The sequence below is a fragment of the Sciurus vulgaris genome (assembly GCF_902686455.1).
Source record: "Sciurus vulgaris genome assembly, chromosome: 11".
Classification (NCBI taxonomy): domain Eukaryota; kingdom Metazoa; phylum Chordata; class Mammalia; order Rodentia; family Sciuridae; genus Sciurus; species Sciurus vulgaris.
Window position 1 is genome coordinate 11,549,223 of NC_136472.1, and position 16,923 is coordinate 11,566,145.

Below are 16,923 nucleotides of genomic sequence, written 5' to 3' on the forward strand. Positions count from 1 at the left end.
CAATATTCCCCTCCCATCTCTTCACATGACTTCAGCCTTTGGATTCTCAGCTCCTGGCCACTTTCCACATTCCACTCCTCTGTCAGAACCCAGGCATCCTGGCGTCCAGCTGAAACCGCTGTGCATGGCTTTCCCCATCCCTGGCCCCGTGACTCAGGCCCTCTGAGCAGACCAGCCCTCCTCTTGGCACTCACTGGGGAGGGGAGTGGAGAAGGGGGCCAGGTGGTGACATCAGAGTTGAAGGGTATAAAAGCTTTCAGCCAAAGGAGAATTGAAGATACAACCTGACAGTGCGGGCAGCACGGCCTGCTGTTCTCGGGACTCCTCAACCTGATAGCTGCAACCGTCTGGTGGCAGATTCCCACTCCCTCAAGGCCTACCCGCTGGTGAGGGACTGCTAAAGGCCAGAGGGTGATCAGGTGGGGTCCTGGACTCCTCGGACAGGATTTACACAGATGACAGGTGGGGAGTGAAGATTCCAGGGACCTTGTTTCCTCCTTCTGTGTTCTCTTTCCTCCCTTTCATCTTCCTGCTGAGTTTTTGCATGTCTTGCTGACGAATACTCATTTTACTTAGATCTTTTCTCTGGGTGGCAGCTGGGAATCCTACCGCCTTTCTTGGCCGAGTAAATCATTTCCTTCTCCTCTTCCTCCCAGTACTCTGTTTATTCATTAACTTTCTAGCACTTCGCATGTTGCTGGTAACAGGTGTTTCTCTGATATGTCAAAATCAAATGTAACTTGGAACACCCGTTACAGAAGCCAGAAGCTGGTTGACAAGTCTAGCTGTCTTGTTCCTACCTCTTTTATCATCTTTGTGCCCAGTTGTGTTTAGGTTCTGTCTAGGCAGGGGGCCTGGAAGGCAGGGTTGACAGCCTTTACCTTTTTATCCCTTCCCTTCCAGACTCCATGCTGGTCTCTCACTGCCTTCTGGGGCTCCTGGCCTTGACCTTCTTGGTTCCCAGAGCTCAGCCCTTGGCCCCTCAAGACTTTGAGGAAGAAGAGGAAGATGAGACAGTGAGCACACCTTTGCTGGCTGTCCCCTGCGACTACGACCGTTGCCGCCACCTGCAGGTGCCCTGCAACGAGCTGCAGAAGGCCAGGCCGGTGGCCTGCTTGTGTCCCGGGCTTTCCAGCCCAGCCCAGCCTCCGGACCCGCCACGCCTAGGAGAAGTGCGCATTGTGGCAGAGGAGGGCCGCGCCGTGATCCACTGGTGTGCCCCCTCCTCCCCGGTCCACTACTACTGGCTGCTGCTTTGGGAAGGCAGCGGGGCTCCGCAGAAGGGCCCTCAACTCAACACTACCGTCCGCAGAGCAGAACTGAAGGGACTTAAGCCTGGGGGCGCTTATGTGGTTTGCGTGGTGGCTGGTAACGAGGCCGGGGAGAGCCGTGTGTCCCAGGCAGGTGGGGAGGACCTCGAGGGGGTATCCTTCCCGGCCTTCGGGCCCTGCGGCCGGCTCACGGTGCCACCCAGACCCGTCACCCTAATCCACGCGGCCGTGGGGGTGGGCACAGCCCTGGCCCTGCTAAGCTGCGTCGCCCTGATCTGGCACTTCTGCCTCCGGGACCGCTGGGGCTGTCCGCGCCGCCCAGTCGCCACCGCAGGGGCGCTCTGATGAGGGACTGGGGCACTTCCCCGCACCCCAGCTCCACCTGGGGCTCCCAGCCCGCTCCCAGAAGGGCCAGCCCGCCGCCGCCTGGCGTCAGCTGTCCTGGGAGCAGGGCCCAGACACCTGGGCCGCAGCTGGGGTCTCTGAGCTGAGAGTTTATTTAGGTCGGGGCTTGTCACTTTGTTGCTGCTTGAGAGCTAGAAAGGAGCAGAAAGGGTCAGAGAGTAAGTAATTTAGGTTTTGTATGTTTAAGAGGATAACATTGAGGGTATTATGTAGGTACTTATCTAGTCATTTAAAATGTGACCATTAAAAATGTAAAACCCATTCTTAGCCTATGGGTCTTACATGCTAAACCCGTAGGCAGTTAGTTGGCCCGAAAGGACTCTGCTGCTGGGCTTGGTAGCATATGCCTTATAACCCCAACTACTCAGGAGGCTGAGGCAGGAAGATCCCAGGCTTGAGACCAGCCTGGGCAATTTTAAAAAACCCTGTTTAAACTACAAAATAAAAAAAGGACTGGGGATGTAGCTCAGTGCCCCTGGGTTCAATCCTTAGAACAGGGGAAGAAAGGATTTGCCACTGTGGGTAGCTAAGTGGGTTTTGAGAATAAGCTTCTGCAGGATAAGAGTTTCCAATTGGAGCCACCCTCTCTTTCCACCTTCTCTAAAGTTATTCAGGATGAGCACACCTGGGTCAGAGTCAGTCTGTGTCTGAGGAGGGTGGAGATTAAGGACTGGCATGGGATACAGAAGAGAAGGAAGCCCCAAGCCTTTGTCCTGCACAAGTCTGTGCTCTTACTAATTAAAATCAGACAAAGCAACAGTAATACCAAGGAATCCCTGCCATTTGTGTTTATTGTATATCTACTGTGATAACATTAAAGTAAATTTAAGAGACATTGTCACTTTTCATGATCTCTTCAATTCTCTGTCTAGAGACTTATTTTTCATAGTAGTATACATACTTTTGGATTTTATTTATTTATTTATTGGTACTGGGGATTGAACCCAAGGATGCTTAACCACTGAGCCACATCCCCAGGCCTTTTAATTTTTATTCTGAGACAGGGCCTGCTCAATTCCTTAGGGTCTCACTAAATTGCTGAGACCGGCCTTGAATTTACCTCAGCCTTCCAAGTCACTGGGACTACAGGCATGCACCACCATGCACATCTTGAATTTATTTTTAAGGTAAGTGAATGTGACACCTGTAATTCCAGCTACCAGAAGCTGGGGCAAAAAGAGCACAAGTTTGAGGCCAGCATCTGCAATTTAGGGAAGTCTGTCTCAAAATTTAAAAATGTAAAAGGGTGCTGGATTTGTAGCTCAGTGGTAGAACACTTGACTACCACGTGTGAGGCATTGGATTTGATCTTCAGCACCACATAAAAATAAATAAAATAAGGATATTGTGTCCATCTACAACAACAAAAAAATTTTTTTAATTAAAAAGAGCTGGGAATGTAGGTCAGTTACAGAGCACCTCTAGGTTTAATCTCCAGAACTGGGGGGTTGCTGGGAGGACGGAGGAAAGAAAGAAAAAAGAAAACTGGATATTAAAAAAAGCCTGTTTAGTGTTGCTACATAGTATAAACCTCATCTTTACTGGTCTTGTAATTTTTCTTTCTTCTCAGGTTTTTTTTCTTTTTTTTTTTTTTTCATGCAGAGATGGGGATGGAACCCAGGACCTTGTGCATATTTGGCAAGCCCTCTACCTCTAAGTTACACTCAGGCCCTAAATTTTATTTTATTTTTTAATTATAAAAGAAACACATACAAGTTTCAGCCAGGCACAGTGATGCACAACTGTAATCCCAGCACCTTGGGAGTCTGAGGCAGGAAGATCTCAAGTTCAAAGCCAGCCTCAGCAAAAGAGAGGCTCTAAGCAACTCAGGGAGACCCTGTCTCTAAATAAAATGCAAAATAAGGGTTGAGGATGTGACTCAGTGGTTGAGTGCCCCTGAGTTCAATCCCCAGTACTTCCCCCACAAAAAAACAAGTTTCAAGCAATACTGAAGAGTTCAAAGTGAAACTTCTCTTCTTCCTTAATTGCCCTTGCTAGTAGTACCTCAGTGCTAGATCACTTGCCTAGTATGAAAGAGGCCCTGTGTTCAATCCCTGATACCAAAAACAAAAACAAAAACAACAGCAAAAAACAACATTGGGTTGGGGATGTAGCTCAGTCATACAGTGCTTGCCTAGCATGCACAAGGTTCTTGGTTTGATGTTCAGCAAAAGACAAAATTGCTCTTAACAGAGCAGATTTTTTTTTTTTTTTGTACTGGGAATTGAACCCAGGGTGCTTAACCTCTGAGGTACATCCTCAGCCCTTTTTAAAAATATTTTATTTAGAGACAGGGTCTCCCTGAGTTGCTTAGAGCCTTGCTAAATTGTTGAGGCTATGAGGCTGGGGATATAGCTCAGTTGATAGAGTGCTTGCCTCACAAACACAAGGCCCTGAGCACCACACACACACAAAAAAAAAAAAAAAGAAAGAAAGAAAGAAAAGAAAAAGAAATTGTCGAGGCTGGCTTTGAACTAGCAATCCCCCTGCCTCAGCTTCCCAAGCTGCTGGGATTACAGGCATGTGCCACCTACCCGGCAGCAGAAGATCCTTACAAAGTGCAAATATCTTCTTTTTCCACCCATTATTCACTTATGGACAACACTGAACGTTGGAAAATCATAACCTACTTACTAATGTTAAAGGCTACATAATTTCCTACAAAATAATGCTCTTTAAAGGACTAGGCATAGCTCTTTGTTGGAACATTTACATTTTCTTCGGCATGTTCCGTGGACATCCTTGTTTGTGTGTCTTCACTTGTTTGTGTATTTAAGTACCCTGGAAAAGGCACTTACCTGGAAGTAAGTCAAACAGGAAGTACTCTGAAATTTAATCATTCTTTTATTATTGGACCTTTAGAATAAATTTAGAATAGCTTGTTATCTAGAACACCCCAGCATCACATTGCAGTGATTACCTTACAACCTTTTATTTAAGGACTATTTCCTCAGCATTCATTCACTTACGAATGCAGAGACCCACTCTATCATTAGTAAAGATATGCTTTATGAAGGGTTATGGAAAATAATATTCCTATAAGATAGCTCCCCAAGAAAAATGGAGGGACAGTGTGGCTCAGGAGAAGGGAGGGGAAACTGGCCAAACATTAAACCTCTCCCAGTGCATTCGGATAACAATGGGCCCTGGGGGAAAGGGGCAGATATGGAATGCCAGGCCCTAAACCTAGACTTTCCCGCATGGCAAATTAGTCCTGAATGACAATGAGCAAGATTTGAGTACTCAATCCTCGGGGTCTGGTTTTAACCTGTACAACTGGCCCCTGATGATCAAAACTGCACAGTGCACGGCTTCCAATGATTACATCATCCTCACTGTGCCCTATAAAACCAAAACCAAATGACGGCCATTTTCCCATCTGGAAAATGGGCCCCAATGGCGCCCAAGTTCTCAAAGGAATAAAGGCTTCTCTGAATCCGTGGAGGTCTGCTTCCGTCCTTTTGCACTTAGACTTTACATGCATTCTCACTTAAGCCTTCCCATGATCATTCCAAAAGATGGTATCACCTTTGCATAGATGAGAGCTGTAGGACCTATTTCACAACATGCACAGGTTACCCTCAACTTGTAGGAAATGAAACTGTGCAGTAACTACCATAATTTGCACCATACTGTCTTGCCAGGCACTTACGTAGCTGTCATCATTATGTCCATTTTATAGATGGGGCTCTTAAACTAAAACATGGGGGCAGGAGAAAGTCAGTATTTGAGCTTGTCCTGGAAGACTGGGAAGACAGGGAAAAAAATTTAAGCAGGGAGTTGATGACCCAGGTTCAGACACTATGTTTTGCAAAGATCCCTTTGGCAATCGGGCAGAGAATGGCTCAATTCCCCGAAGAAGATGAGTGGATCAAAGAGCATGCACATTTCTATGGCTCCTGATAAACACTGCCAAACAATTTTCCAACAGGTTGCACTAAGGAGCCACAGTTTTAATTTTTAAGGTGAAGCAGTGCGAAACCCTGGCTTTATTCGGCTCACGGATTTACAGGCCTCCAGACGCTTCTTCCACACGGTGGCTAAGCCCTGGGCTTTGGTGGGTCTCCTTCCGCCCACGTAAAGTTCCGGAGGCCGGCCAGAGGGTTTCTGGCGCCCCGCGGCATCCGTCCACGCCCGCCCCCACGTGACCCAAACAGATTCGGGCACTTCCGCTTCCCTCCGCCTTTCTTCTCGTCGGTGTCCCCGGCGGGTCCCGAGCCGGGTGAGTGAACGAGCGCTGAGTCGGGGGCGTAGGGGGCAGGGTTCCCCTGCGTTGACCTTCCTCACCTTCCTCGCCACATCAGGTCCCGCGGAAGCGGCGGCGGCGGCGCCATGGCGGAGCTGACGGCTTTGGAAAGCCTCATCGAGATGGGCTTCCCCAGGGGACGCGCGTAAGGGAGCCCCCCAACCCCGGCCCGCCGGGGTGGGGGGCCGCGTACCTGCCTCGGCCTTTAGCCCCGTCTAGCCCGGCCTGACCGTCGCCATGCTCCGAGGGCGCTATTCACGGTGTTTCTGCCCGCAGGGAGAAGGCTCTGGCCCTCACAGGGAACCAGGGCATCGAGGCTGCGATGGACTGGTGAGCGATCAGACCCGGTGGTGGAGGATTGGGGGCTGCTGGGAGGAGCAGTCTCACGCTGACCTCACTGCCGACTTTCCCTGCCAGGCTGATGGAGCACGAAGACGATCCCGATGTGGACGAGCCTCTAGAGACTCCCCTTGGACATGTCCTGGGACGGGAACCCACCCCCTCAGAACAAGTTGGCCCTGAAGGTTCTGACTGGGAGACGTGGTGTGATTATTTAGGCGGGCCAGATGAAGAGTGAGGGGTAATAATACTGATTGTTCGTAGGCTCTGGAACGGCTGCTGGAGAAAGCAAACCCGTTTTGACTGAAGAGGAAAGGCAAGAACAGACTAAGAGGTAAAATAACTTTTTTGAGGGTTATCTTCTGCCCTTCCTTAATACATACTCAAGCCTTGAAGAACCTTGACCATTTTCTATTCCCTCTTTTTTTTTTTTTTTTTAAATCCAGAACTTAAATATGCTTAAGCATTTACTACCGAGCTGCACGCTGTCCTTGTTCTTCCTTGGCATCGCCTTTTCCTTTCTTCCATCTATTTTGGGACACATCACCCAATTTTGTTCTGACCCTTTCTACTCTATGTAGAAAGAGTTCTCTTGAACTCTTTCCTTTCTGCAACATAGGATGTTGGAGCTGGTGGCCCAGAAGCAGCGGGAACGTGAAGAAAGAGAGGAGCGGGAAGCATTGGAGCGAGAAAAACAGCGCAGGAGACAAGGTCAGGAGCTGTCAGCTGCACGTCAGAGACTACAGGAAGATGAGATGCGCAGAGCTGCTGAGGAGCGGAGGAGGGAAAAGGCTGAAGAGTTAGCTGCCAGGTCTGGGTGATGGGCATGTTGGTTAACAGTTAAGAGGAAAAAAAAAAAATCAAGATTTTCTTTGCTGAGGTCTGACCTATTTTCTTCCTGTCTGCATTCTAGACAAAGGGTTCGTGAAAAGATCGAAAGGGACAAAGCAGAGAGAGCCAAGAAGGTGGGTGATTGGAAAGACAGTAGTTATAGTGGAAAAGGCACACTAATACCCTTTTCCAGCTTCAGAGGGGAAGCATGAGTAAATACCATCCATACCATCCATTTCTGGAGGGTGAGTGAGTGCCTAATTCAATGTTGACTTTGTCCTCCAGTATGGTGGTAGCGTGGGTTCTCGGCCATCCCCACCAGTGACGGAGCCAGGTCCTGTTCCCTCCTCTCCCAGCCAGGAACCTCCTACCAAGAGGGAATATGACCAGTGTCGCATACAGGTACTGATTCTGATTCTTGCCTTGCTCCTGGAACCCCTTTGTTGACCTATAAGGTGCCCAGCTCAGAGCCTTTTTCAGTTACTTTCCCTTTGCCAAATCTCTCCCTTCTTTGTACATGACTTGAAATCCTACCTCTTCTACTCTTAGGAAAGATATCAAATTTCACCTGCTCCAGTCATATTCAAGTCCATACCTCCCTCTTACTCAGCATTTATCCTTTTACTTATAGTGCTTTCATTTGGTTCGGTACACAGCTGCTTTCACAATGTGGAATTTATCCTGGTGTCTGTGTATAATCTTGTCTTTCTTAAATTGTGAGGGAGCTGGGGCCACTTGTTCAAAATTTAGTAAGGCAGAGCGTAAGTGGTTGTTCATTAGGTGCTTTAAATAGTAGTTGTACTGGTTCAGTCAAAGAGGAAGGAGGAGCCGACTTCAGCTTTTCATTTCCTTATTGGTCAGCTCACTCAGTTTCGATGTTGACAGTACTGGAGGTCTCTCTTCCCCTTAGGTCAGATTGCCAGATGGGACTTCACTGACCCAGACATTTCGGGCTCGGGAACAGCTGGCAGCAGTGAGGCTCTATGTGGAACTCCACCGTGGGGAGGAACCTGGAGGCGGCCAGGACCCAGTGCAGTTGCTCAGTGGCTTTCCCAGACGGGCCTTCTCAGAAGCTGACATGGAGCGGCCTCTGCAGGAGCTGGGTATGGCGTGAGACCAAAAACCATGATTTGGAGGAATGGGGGGCATACCTGGGAAAAGAGGGGATGTAAAGAAGGGATTTCTGGAGATGGCATGAATCCAGCAGTTTGGGTAGCAAAAGGTATCCTTGTGGTTCAAGCCTGATTTTTTTTTTCCCCCCATCTTCAGGACTTGTGCCTTCTGCTGTCCTCATTGTGGCCAAGAAATGCCCCAGCTGAGGGGCCTTTATTCCACCATCACTCTCTGACCTCTTCATCTTTGATAAAGCACTGACATCTCCTTCCAAATAAATAGACCCCTGAGTTCTGTATATGCCTGGCTCCTTCCTGAGTGGCTGGGAGGGGCAAAACCAAGGCAGAGGAAGAAGCCAAAGGGAAGGCATTTGGAGAAGATCCCCTTCCTCTTCGACAGAGACTTGTTTCTAAATCTTTGGGTCTTAGCTGCTTCAGAGGTGGAGCGGGAGAGGGTGCTGAGCCAGGGAAGGAGAGAATGCATCACACAGCACCTTTTACTCCTATAGGTAAAGTGATGCGTAAACTTGAAATCCTGACTAGTTGTGTGCCTTGACTTCTTTAAACCTAGTTTCTTCAGTAGAATAGTAATTACAGTACTTATTTCTTGGGGTTGTTGCGAGGGTTACATAATACTGGCACTTGCTTTAGCACAAGTATGAGTGCCTCATACCTCATAAGTCCGCAGTAAGTATTAGCAACTAAAAATGTAGTTTTTTGATGTGGCCATCCACAATCATTGAATGGAACGTTAGAATGACCTTTGCAAGTGCATCTGTTGTAAAGAACAAGTCACAACCACATTCTGGTGCTTTCCTAGACATTAAAAGGTGTTAAACTGGGCATGATGGTGCATGCCTGTAATCCCAAAGAGTCAGGAGGCTGAGGTAGGAGTATCGTGAGTTCAAGGCTAGCCTCAGCAATTTAGGGAGGACCTTAGGAAATTAGTGAGACCCTGTCTCAAAAAATAAAGAATGGTGACCTAGCTCAGTGGTAATGTACCCCTAGGTTCAGTACTCAGAACTAAAAAATAAAAGGTCTTGATTACTTCCACTTTTTTGAGGGGATTAGTTTTGTTTTGGTACTTGGGATTGAACCTAGGCCTAGTGCATGCTAGGCAAGCGCTCTTAACACAAAGCTATACCCTCACCTCTTTTTTTCTTATACTGGATGTTGAACCTTGGTGTGCTTTTCCACTGAGCTACATCACAGCCCTTTTTATTTTTTGAGGCAGGGTCTCACTAAGTTGCTGAGACTGACCTTAGACTTGGAATCCTCCCGTCTCATCCTCCTGAGTTACTAGGATTGTAGTGCTAGTGCCAGCCAACCCCAGCTCTTTTTTAAATTTTATTTTATTTTATCTTTAGACAGTGTCTAGGTTGCCCTGGCTGCCCTTAACCTCATAATCCTCCTGCCTCGGCTCCCTGAGTAGCTGGGATTACACATGGTTTTAAGCTTTTATAGATATGGACATATGAAAGCACCATTTGTTACCTAGGTGTAGGTGTAATTATCCCACTTGGAGACTAGGATACCAAAGCACAATTTCCTTTCCCAGAGTGACACTGACAGCAGTTAGAACTGCATACCCACATGGGAAGACTGCCTAGGTCTCAGGTTCTGGCCCACCATGCCATGACAGTTTCTCTGACTGCTGCTACATCATATTAGTCTCCTGTCAAAGAGCTACTGACTTTTTCCTCATTTCCTGGGCATAAGGAAGAAACCACAGTTAAACCATAAAGATCACAACAAATGTATTGAAAATGACTCCACCATCCAGCAGCTGAAAAGAGCACCAACGTTCATTTCTGGTTATAAACTGTTCATCACAGTGTTATAATTTATTGTTCTGACTTATTCAATAAAAGCAGCTTTTTTTTTTTTTTTTTTTTTTTTTTTTTTTCTCAATTGCAATCTTGCCTGGGAACCACAGGGTATCAAACAAAGGAGGCTGGAGGGTGTAGTTCAGTAGTTCAGTGCCTGAGGACCTAGGTTCAAACACTTCAAGCACCAAAAGTGAACAAGAGGGGAGTGACCTGACTGAATTCACAGTGGGGCTGCAACCCCAACGGTTTATCTCATTCTTTCAATGGCATTTCCAGCAGGTCCTATAACTGGATTCAGAACTACAGTGAAAACCTTCAGAGGGGAGAGGACCCATTACATAGTGACTGAGAAGCTGCTGTGTCAGGCCTTTACATTTTTAGATTTTTTTCTTTTTCCTCTGGGGATTGAACTCAGGGCCTTGCATATGTTAGGCAAATGCTCTACCACTGAGCTATGTCCCAGTCCTTTTCATTTTTATTTTGAGACAGTCTGGCTAAGATGCCCAGGCTGGCCTGGAATTTGAGATCCTCCTACCTCAGCCCCCTGAGGAGACGGGATTACAGGTCTGCACCGCCATGCAGGCTAGTTTTTTTTTTTTTTTTAATTTGCGATATTGGGGGTTGAACCCAGGAGTACCACGGAGCAACACTCCCAGCCCCTTTTATATTCTTTGGTACTGAGGATTGAACCCCAAGGTGCTTTACTATTAAACCACGTCCCCAGTCCTTTTTATTTTTTATTTTGAGACAGGATCTCACTAAATAGCTGGAATTGGCCTTGAACTTGGTGATCCTCCTGCCTCAAGCTCCCAAATTGCTGGGATTACAGGTGTGGGCCACTGGATCAGGGATAATCTATTCATAACCCTCGAGATACTTATGGCCTTTTATAGAACAGGGCAGACTCAGGTTTTTTAACATTCAGGATTCAGGGGTTGATCATTCAACCCCTTGATCTTGATTAAAAGTATGCTTGGGCTGGGGATATAGCTCAGTTGGTAGAGTGCTTGCCTTGCAAGCACAAGGCCCTGGGTTCAAATCCCCAGCACCACAAAAAAAAAAAAAAAAAAAAAAGAAAAGAGTATGCTTCTTTTACCATCCCTAGTAGGTCAGCCTCTCTAAGCCTCTTTAACCAGAGGTTAAAGTAATGGTCACAGAAGGCACTTCGGGATATTAAGTGCTACATGCACCTCTCTAACCTCCCTCAAAGAACAGGAGTCCTCTACAGGTGTCCATTGCTAACAAGCCCTAACGGAATAGTTTGGAATGTCGCTTGGTTATCTCCAGAAGGAACTCTTCGAGCGTAAGACATGTTTTGAAAATGTGGTTACTAAGCCCATAAAGCTTCAGGCTCTCTCGTGGGGCAGGGCAGGCCGGAGCCTGCTTGAGCACTGACCCGCACAGCTCTCCGCACTGGTAGGCGTGCGACTGCTCGGCTCACTTGGGAGGCACAGAATTTATTGGTTCTTTTGGTTAACCACATCTGACCCTCGACTCGACCCTGGCGGACGATGTGGACGTAAAGCAGTCAGTGCAGAGTCGGAGGGGGTACGGTGCTCACCCGGCGGCTGCTCTCCGGGACCTGGGATCTTGAGTGCCGCACCCGGGGTCCCGATTCCCCGCCGGTTTCACGGAGTTGAAAGGCTGCCCGTACTCTGCGCTCAAGCCGAGGTCGTGGCGCCTATTGGGGTACCACTGGCATCACGCTGATCTGCCGCCGCCAACCAGCCAGTTCTTCCTCCACGCTACGTTCTCCTGCGTGGTCGCGGCCTCCTGCAGCGTGGCCATCACTAGCTGCTGGTTCCTCATCGCTTCATCCCTGCGCCGCGGGTCCTGCTCCGGCATCTCCTGAGCACAGAAAAGGAGTTCACAGACCAGGACCTCAGTCCAGGGTTCTGCGCACGTCCGCCCCGCCTCAGAACGCTCGGTTGTACCTACCTTCAGCATCTCCTGCTTCTGCAGCTCCCCCGGGGTTACCAGAGCAAAGAGCGCGGACCCCACACCAGCCCCAGCGCCCAGCACCGCTACGGCCATCAGCACTTTCCGCGCTCTCTGCATTGCTGACCGCGCAACCAGCGAGACAAGCTCTGTAGTCTCCCGTAGCCTAGAAGGGCAGCTACGACGTCTCACCGGCCCCTGCGCAGGCTAGAGCGACCCGTAGAAACCATAGAGAAGCAGCGTGGATATAGAGAGGCTGGCCATAGAAACGTTTAGAATCCAAAGCGCCTGGGTCTTAACAGCTGGGGACCTGGAGTGTATCTTTAAGTGTCGGCACAGGGCTCGGCGTGGGGCGGGCACCTGTCATCCCGTCGATTCTGGAGTCTGAGGCAGTTGGGTCGCAAGTTCGAAACCAGCCTTAGCAACTTATAGACCCTGTCTCAAAATAAAAAATTAAAAGGGCTGGGTGTGTAGCTCTGTGGTAAAGAACTTCTGGGTTCAATACCTGGCGGCGATGATGATGATGATGGTGGTAATGCGTGGCACCAAGGACTAAGCACTGGGCCCGTTGTCCAGAGCGGGATCGCTGGAAGCTAGGAGGAGAACGCATGTCTTTATGGTTATTGTGGATTTTACAGTTTCCCATTTTCTGCCCTCTGCCGTTTTCCGATCAGTAATAGACTGCTTTGGTTTCCCGTAATATTTTATGAGTTTTTCAGTACAGCACAAAGTGATCCTCCAGGTATTTACACACATCAATCGATGGGCTCCTCCCAATCCTTTTAACTCTGAAATAACTGAGTACTAGGTGGAGAACAGGTATAATTATGCATTTCTTCTATATCTCACAAATGGTTTGTTACTTGGCGTTGACGTTTGTTTAGTTTTTAACCACGAAAGCTGTGAAATTCGTGTAACATACCAAATTCTAGTTTGGGGATGAAAATATCCCTTAGCTGTGTGACTAAGCAAATCATTTAAGTTCCTTGCCCCAGGTATCTATCGGTATTGGAAAATGTAACGCCTAGGAGCAAGAATCTCATAGTTTTAGATAACTGAGTTTATATGTAAAGCACACTGAAGAGTGACGTGGTGTCACTTGTCTGTAATCCCTGCGACTAGAGAGGCTGAGGCAGGAGGATCACAAGTTCAAGGTCAGCCTCAGCAACTTAGGGAGGCCCTAAGCAACTTAGTGAGACTGTGTCTATAAAAAAGGAAGCTACTGATGTAGTTCAGTGGTAAAGTGCCCTGGGTTCAAATCCTCAGTACAGAGAGAGAGAGAGAGAGAGAGAGAGAGAGATCGATCCTGTCAAATAATGAACATTATATATTCATTAGCTTCAATACATACAAACAAGTCGGTTTGGGAAAAATCAGTAAGCCAGGAAATTCCAAGATCATTAGCACCACTCTTTATTCACAAGGCTTTAAGTCAAGTGCCCTTGTTGTCTCCAACCCTGTCTGCCATCAGTGTCTCAGAAAGTAAATAGAAATAAAGCTCTTATTCCACCTCTTGAGCATCTTCCCTCCCCAGAAATGCCCATAATTTCCTGGAGTGATCAAAGGGCCAGTGTGATTAAGGGGCCAAGTCCAAAGAAGATGAAAGGAGCAGTCTGTGCTGTTCATTGGGTCAGAGTACATGTTATTTGGAGTTAAACAATTGTGCACCCTTAGAATCACCACTATGGCCCTTGTGCCAGGGAGCCAGAAGGAAAATGGGTCTTGGTCCAGTGATAGCCCAGGCTCCTCCTGGCACCCAGAAATCAATACTCTCTGGAAGGACAGAGAGGAGATCAACAGGGTTGAAGGTTATCAGGATCATCATGTAACTATGTCCTCAACTTGTGTCATGCTGCTGGCTCATACTCCACTTGTTCACAACATTCCTATTGTCTTTAAGTTCCACCTGCTCTCTATTGTGGTGGTGGAAGCCACGGAAGCAAATAAAGATAGTGGGATCTCCAGGGATCACAGGAACTTCAGCTGCTCACTGATGGTGAGGAAGGGGAGGCTGAGGCCTTCTTCCAGGGCTGAAGTGTAGAATCCGGTGAGGGAGGTAACCGTTTCCTGTGGGATACTGTGATCTGGATGTTCTAGACTGGATCAGGATGGATTCACTGTGTCCCATGCATGTAGCAGGGCCAAGCAGAGTAAGTACTCAAAACATAGAAGGGGGTTGCAGGTGTAGCCAGTGGTGAAGTGCATACTTAACTTAGCATGTTTGATCCTCAGCATCCCCTTCCTTACAAAGTAATAAATGAATGTGGTAGAGAAAAATATGGGAGAAAAGTCAAGGCAGTTGGCAAAACTGAACATTAGAAAGCAGTTTGATGTCAGAATGGGTGACACTCTTTAATCTGCATTTTAACTTTGGAGAGGAGGGGATACTTGGGATGGGATCCACTGAGCTGAGGCACTTTACCACTGAGCTATATCCCTCCAGTCCTTTTATTTTTCACTTAGGGTCTCATCGCTGAGGTTGGCCTTGAACTTGCGATCCTACAGGCACAAGCCACCATGGCTGCCCCTGCTATCCACTTTTACCTGATTTTCGGAATAACCCAATTAGGGAAGACACTTTCTTTATAAATCAAGGCTATGAAGCTAGGCTTTTTTTTTTTTTTGGTGCTGGGGATTGAACCCAGGGCCTCATGCATGTGAGACAAGCACTCTACCAACTGAGCTATATTCCCAGCCTGAAGCTAGGCTTTAAATTAAAAAAAAAAAAAAAAAAATTGCCACCCTTATTTTGATTTTTGGTGTTGGGGGTTGAACCCAGGGCTTAATGAGTACTAAGCAAATGGAGTTTCTACCATTTACCTACATTCCATCCGTGTTACTTTTTTTGTGATTAAAAAATATTGCATGAATTAGCCTCATAATTTTAAAGATTCAAGAATACATCAGGAATGTTGTTTACTGTTAATTGGCTCTTTACTCCCCTTCCCCCAGCTTGGGTTTGGAACCCACAGGACCTCAGATCTCCCTTAAGAACATTTAACCCTGGACTCAGCTGGGAACAGGAAGAGCAAGATGCCTCCTGGATTCCTGAGGACATTGTATATCTGGAAGCTCCCACTCCCTGCTCTTGGTACCCAGTACAAGTCTCCTGTCTCTAGAAGCCACTTTGTAGAACATTCCCATCTCCAGCTTCCCAGTAGCTTTGTGGGAAAATTCTGTCTCTTCAACATTTTACCTAGGCTTGTTTTTAAAGCCCTTCTACTCATCCTTAGTCTTCCCCTCTTTAGATGGGAAAAATAAGGTGTAGGTGACCCAGTCACACAAGCCAATGCTGGGACTTGGACTGAGTTCCCATCTGCCACTTTGAGCAGCTGTTAGTTGGAAGGATGACCCACTTCCAGTGCCTGGGATTACAGGCCATGTGCCATCACTCCCAGCCATGCACTTTCCCAAGACAAAGCTCTTTCCAACAGAAAATATGGTCAAGACTAAAATATCTTTAATAATAGCCTTTAACCAAGTAAGCAAAGTAGGTGATGCCCCTAAAAGGGCCTAACTCCTGCACAGCCACAGTCCTACCAGGAGATCTTTGCTCCAGGCAGGGAAGTCGCACATCAGGGTCCTCATCTGAGAACTGAATCAGGGTGCCTTTGGGGCTGAGGACCCTCAAGCATTCTGAGAGCAGCTGGTAAGCCCCAGGCAAACCACCTCGTGCAACAGCATCCCAGGTGCCCTTGTCCAGCAGTAGCTGGAAGGAGCCTGAGGCAGCCACAGGACGCAGATTCTGGGCATCAGCCTGCATGAAGCGGAGGTGGGAGTCAGGGTGCCGAGGGTATAGGGGTGCTTGACCTTGGCCACCCTGCAGAAGGCTGTTCATGTGGGCCACAGCCACAGGGGAAAAGTCCACTCCTAGAACATCAACGGGGTATGGGGACTGGGTATAGAGGCCTGTGCACAGGTTTGAGGTTCCACAGCCCACATCCAACACCCGAGGTGGAGATGCAGCTGGTGCCTCTTGCAGTAGTGGAAGTAGGAGTTCCTGAACTTCCTCGTATCCAAAGAACCAGTCAAAGGTGGGGCCATTGCCCACACGAGGCTGAGCGTGGAGCCGATCCCAGAGGCAGCGGTCTGCCAGGCAACTACCGGCCAGGGAACCTATGAACACGGATGGAGGAAGGTAATGTGTCACCAGTGCTAGGGTTCATTGCTGTATAAAAAGCGGGTCCTATATATGTTTTTTGGCAATGGGGACTGAGAGAAGGGCCTTGTACAAGTGTTCTACAACTGAGCTAAATGGGAGTTTTAAAAGTCCACATTTCAGGTACTAGACCCCCCAGGTCACCAGGAACTCATCTTTCTTACCTGCCAAGGCGCTTTTGGGCCGGGTTAGTAGGAGTGTTCCGCGCAGAGCAGCCATCCGGAGGTCCCAGCAAGGTCAAGGTCAGCCTAAGAACCTTATGTTAAGTGTACTCTGCACTGCAACAAGGGCCTGAGCTCTCCAAGGGGAGATCTGCAAATTCGGAGGCACAGACAAATGCGTACGATCTCTCCGAACTCCGCAGCCTCGGGGGGAAAAAAACCAAACCAAAACAAAATGCCTCACACACAGACCTAACAGTAACAACAGCCTTTATTGGTTGCAACGGTGAAGGGAAGACAGGGCACACGGCAGCTCTCGCTCCTGCGGTGGCAATCGCAGATCTGAAACCAAAGAAGACGGCGTGAGCACCCTGTGGAGACCACTGGACCTCAGTTCTGTGCTGCTCGGAAAAGAACTGTGTCCCGGCGCTTGAGGATAGAACCGGCGGACGGGAAACCGCCGGCACCGAAGACATGACGCCGAGGGGTAGAACCCTTCCTTCTGCCTCCGTACATAACAGGAAGCAGGACCGCACGCCCGGTTCCCGCCAAGAAAAGGAGGGTCCTCAAGCCCGCCCAGAACCGCCTCGGCCCAGCCTCCCGGACGCCGGCAAGAACGCCACACTTACTGA

At 48.3% G+C, this 16,923-nt stretch overlaps 4 protein-coding genes across 5 annotated transcripts; 2 read left to right on the forward strand and 2 right to left on the reverse strand.

The window, feature by feature from the left end:
- Window positions 1–34: 34 nt before the first annotated feature.
- LRRN4CL (LRRN4 C-terminal like) lies at window positions 35–3,052 on the forward strand. Of its 2 annotated transcripts, none has more exons than XM_079105387.1 (2): window positions 35–386; window positions 904–3,052. In XM_079105387.1, exon 2 carries the CDS (start codon window positions 909–911, stop codon window positions 1,614–1,616), a length of 708 nt encoding a protein of 235 aa, XP_078961513.1. In that variant the 5' UTR covers window positions 35–386; window positions 904–908; the 3' UTR covers window positions 1,617–3,052. The 2 variants fall into 2 exon arrangements, with proteins under 2 accessions (XP_078961513.1, XP_078961512.1); XM_079105386.1 differs by having other exon boundaries at window positions 47–462.
- Window positions 3,053–5,820: 2,768 nt separating this feature from the next.
- Window positions 5,821–10,208, forward strand: UBXN1 (UBX domain protein 1). The gene is made up of 10 exons (XM_079105385.1): window positions 5,821–5,898; window positions 5,981–6,067; window positions 6,199–6,252; window positions 6,340–6,446; window positions 6,526–6,595; window positions 6,881–7,072; window positions 7,175–7,226; window positions 7,378–7,494; window positions 8,003–8,195; window positions 8,362–10,208. The coding sequence occupies exons 2-10, from the start codon at window positions 6,009–6,011 to the stop codon at window positions 8,409–8,411; spliced, it is 894 nt and encodes a 297-aa protein (XP_078961511.1). The 5' UTR covers window positions 5,821–5,898; window positions 5,981–6,008; the 3' UTR covers window positions 8,412–10,208.
- A 908-nt stretch (window positions 10,209–11,116) lies between these two features.
- UQCC3 (ubiquinol-cytochrome c reductase complex assembly factor 3) lies at window positions 11,117–12,173 on the reverse strand. Its single transcript, XM_079102247.1, has 2 exons — window positions 11,972–12,173; window positions 11,117–11,881 (listed from the first exon to the last, which is right to left on the reverse strand). The coding sequence occupies exons 1-2, from the start codon at window positions 12,089–12,091 to the stop codon at window positions 11,735–11,737; spliced, it is 267 nt and encodes an 88-aa protein (XP_078958373.1). The 5' UTR covers window positions 12,092–12,173; the 3' UTR covers window positions 11,117–11,734.
- Window positions 12,174–15,414: 3,241 nt separating this feature from the next.
- Window positions 15,415–16,904, reverse strand: CSKMT (citrate synthase lysine methyltransferase). The gene is made up of 3 exons (XM_079102230.1): window positions 16,544–16,904; window positions 16,295–16,442; window positions 15,415–16,087 (listed from the first exon to the last, which is right to left on the reverse strand). Exons 2-3 carry the CDS (start codon window positions 16,347–16,349, stop codon window positions 15,432–15,434), a joined length of 711 nt encoding a protein of 236 aa, XP_078958356.1. The 5' UTR covers window positions 16,350–16,442; window positions 16,544–16,904; the 3' UTR covers window positions 15,415–15,431.
- Between the last annotated feature and the right edge of the window lie 19 nt (window positions 16,905–16,923).